This window comes from Glycine soja, chromosome 6 (assembly GCF_004193775.1).
Source record: "Glycine soja cultivar W05 chromosome 6, ASM419377v2, whole genome shotgun sequence".
Classification (NCBI taxonomy): domain Eukaryota; kingdom Viridiplantae; phylum Streptophyta; class Magnoliopsida; order Fabales; family Fabaceae; genus Glycine; species Glycine soja.
The window spans coordinates 17,829,093-17,831,653 of NC_041007.1; the positions used below are offsets into that span (position 1 = coordinate 17,829,093).

Here is a 2,561-nt window from a genome sequence, read left to right on the forward strand (position 1 = left end):
TGGAGTTTTTTCACTTTGACCAAGAGATTATTTATATGTGGATTTTTTTCCTTCATGTGTAATTTTTTTTCTATAAAAACTTAAGCATATAAAAATATTTTTGTAAGCCTAAAGTTTGAGCTTTTGGTTGATAAGCTTGTAGCTTTTGCATATTTTTTTGGTTTAGAATTTAAATTACTGCCTGCCTCTAATTATATCATGTTTTGAATAAAATTAAGCTACAACATGACCAATAAGACAAGAACAACATTGATTAGAAATTACTTTTTGTTGTTTATTTTTTACTTAGAAATTGTTTACATTGATTTTTAATTTTTTCCAAATTGTTGTAGAGATGAGTGCTTCTAGTCCTAGTCAAGCTAAATAACAAGATGATGATACCAAACCTTTATGGACCTATGTTATAAAGATAAAAAGTGTAGGTGGTGGTGGAAATTATGCGGTAAAATGCAATATTTGTGATTTTACCTTTAATGGGTCTTACACTAGAGTGATGGCACACTTGTTAAAGATGACGGGAAAAGGGAGTTAGAGTTTGTCAAAAGGTAACAATTGCCAAACTTATAGATTTGAAGAAGATAGACAATGAGGCTACATTGAGGGTGGAGAAGTCAAAAACAAAATCTGTGTCATTGCCTCTAGTTTCTACTCAACACCAAATGGATACAAACACTCTTGGTGTTGATCCAAAAAAGAGAAAGGCATCAATTGTAGAAAATGTCTTTAATTTGCAAGCTAGAGAGACACTTGATCATGAAATTGCTAGGATGTTTTACTCTTTGGGGTTGCCTTTTCATTTAGCAAGAAATCCTCATTATAGGAAGGCGTTTCCCTATGCTGCCAACAATAAGATCAATGGTTATCAACCTCCAGGTTATAATAAATTAAGGACAACATTACTTCAAAATGAGAGGAGACATATGGAGATCTTGTTACAACCAATTAAAAATGCATGGAGCCAGAATGGTGTGAGCATTGTTAGTGATGGATGGAATGACCCGCAAAAAAGATCTCTTATTAATTTCATGGCTGGCACGGAGAACGGACCTATGTTTTTAAAGGCCATCGATTGTTCAAATGAGATCAAAGACAAGGATTTCATTGCCAAACATATGAGGGAGGTAATTATGGAGGTTGGGCACTCAAATGTTGTGCAAATAGTGATGGATAATGCAACCGTTTGTAAAGCAGCATGTTTAATAATTGAGGCTGAGTTTCCTTTCATCTATTGGACTCCATGTGTTGTCCATACATTAAATCTTGCTTTAAAGAACATATGTGTAGCCAAGAATAAAAAAAACAATGTTGTTTATGAAGAATGTTCTTGGATCACCCAAATTGTGGATGATGCAATGTTTGTGAAAAACTTTGTCATGAGTCACTCTATGAGACTATCAATTTTCAATTCATTCAATTCATTGAAATTGTTATCCATTGCTCCAACAAGATTTGCCTCCACTATTGTAATGCTAAAGAGATTCAAGCAATTGAAGAAAGGACTCCAAGATATGGTCATTAGTGACCAATGGTCTTCTTATACGGAAAATGATGTTGCAAAGGCTAAATTTGTGAAAGATACTTTGTTGGATGATAAATGGTGGGATAAGGTTGATTCTATTCTTTCTTTCACTATCCCTATCTATGATGTTCTTAGAAGAACTGATACAGAAGCTTCATCTCTCCATCTAGTATATGAGATGTGGGATTCAATGATTGAAAATGTGAAGAATGCCATATATCAATATGAGAGAAAGGAGGAGAGTGAAGGATCAACCTTTTATGAGGTAGTGCACTCCATATTAATTGACCGTTGGACTAAGAGTAACACTCCTCTCCATTGTTTAGCTCATTCCTTAAATCCTAGGTAATTAACTCTATACTTTTTTACTTACATTTTTTTTAGAATTACATAAATTTTAATCATGTATATATTTCTTTTTAATTGTAGATATTATAGTCATGAATGACTAAGTGAAGATTCTAATCGAGTTCCTCCACATCAAGACATGGAACTCACTCGTGAAAGATTAAAATGCTTCAAGAGGTTATTTCTTGATGTGGATGTAAGGAGGAAAGTGAATATTGAGTTTGCCAACTTCTCGGATGGAACAGAAGGTTTTGACGATCTTGATTCTTTAAATGATAGAGGTCAAATGGATCCAAAAGCTTGGTGGCTAGTTCATGGCGTTAATGCTCTAATACTTCAAAAGGTTGCCCTTAAGCTACTTGCACAACCTTGTTCATCTTCATGTTGTGAAAGGAATTGGAGTACATATTCATTTATCCATTCTTTAAAGAGAAACAAGATGGCACCACATAGAGCTGAAGATTTAGTATTTGTTCATAGCAACCTACGACTTCTCTCAAGGAATACTCCACAATATCATCAAGAGGAAACTAAAATGTGGGATGTAGCTGGAGATGATTTTGGATCACTTGATGATTGTGGTATTCTTGAAATTGCTAGTTTGTCTTTAGATGAACCAGAGTTAGATGGTGTCTTTTTCAATGATGATTGCTAGTTTGTAGAATTCTTGAAGACTTGAAGTTGCTAATTCATC

At 34.0% G+C, this 2,561-nt stretch overlaps 1 protein-coding gene across 1 annotated transcript; it reads left to right on the forward strand.

The window, feature by feature from the left end:
• The first annotated feature begins 659 nt into the window (after window positions 1-659).
• Window positions 660-1,868, forward strand: LOC114415903. Its single transcript, XM_028380768.1, has one exon. It carries the CDS (start codon window positions 660-662, stop codon window positions 1,866-1,868), a length of 1,209 nt encoding a protein of 402 aa, XP_028236569.1.
• The last annotated feature ends 693 nt before the right edge of the window (window positions 1,869-2,561 follow it).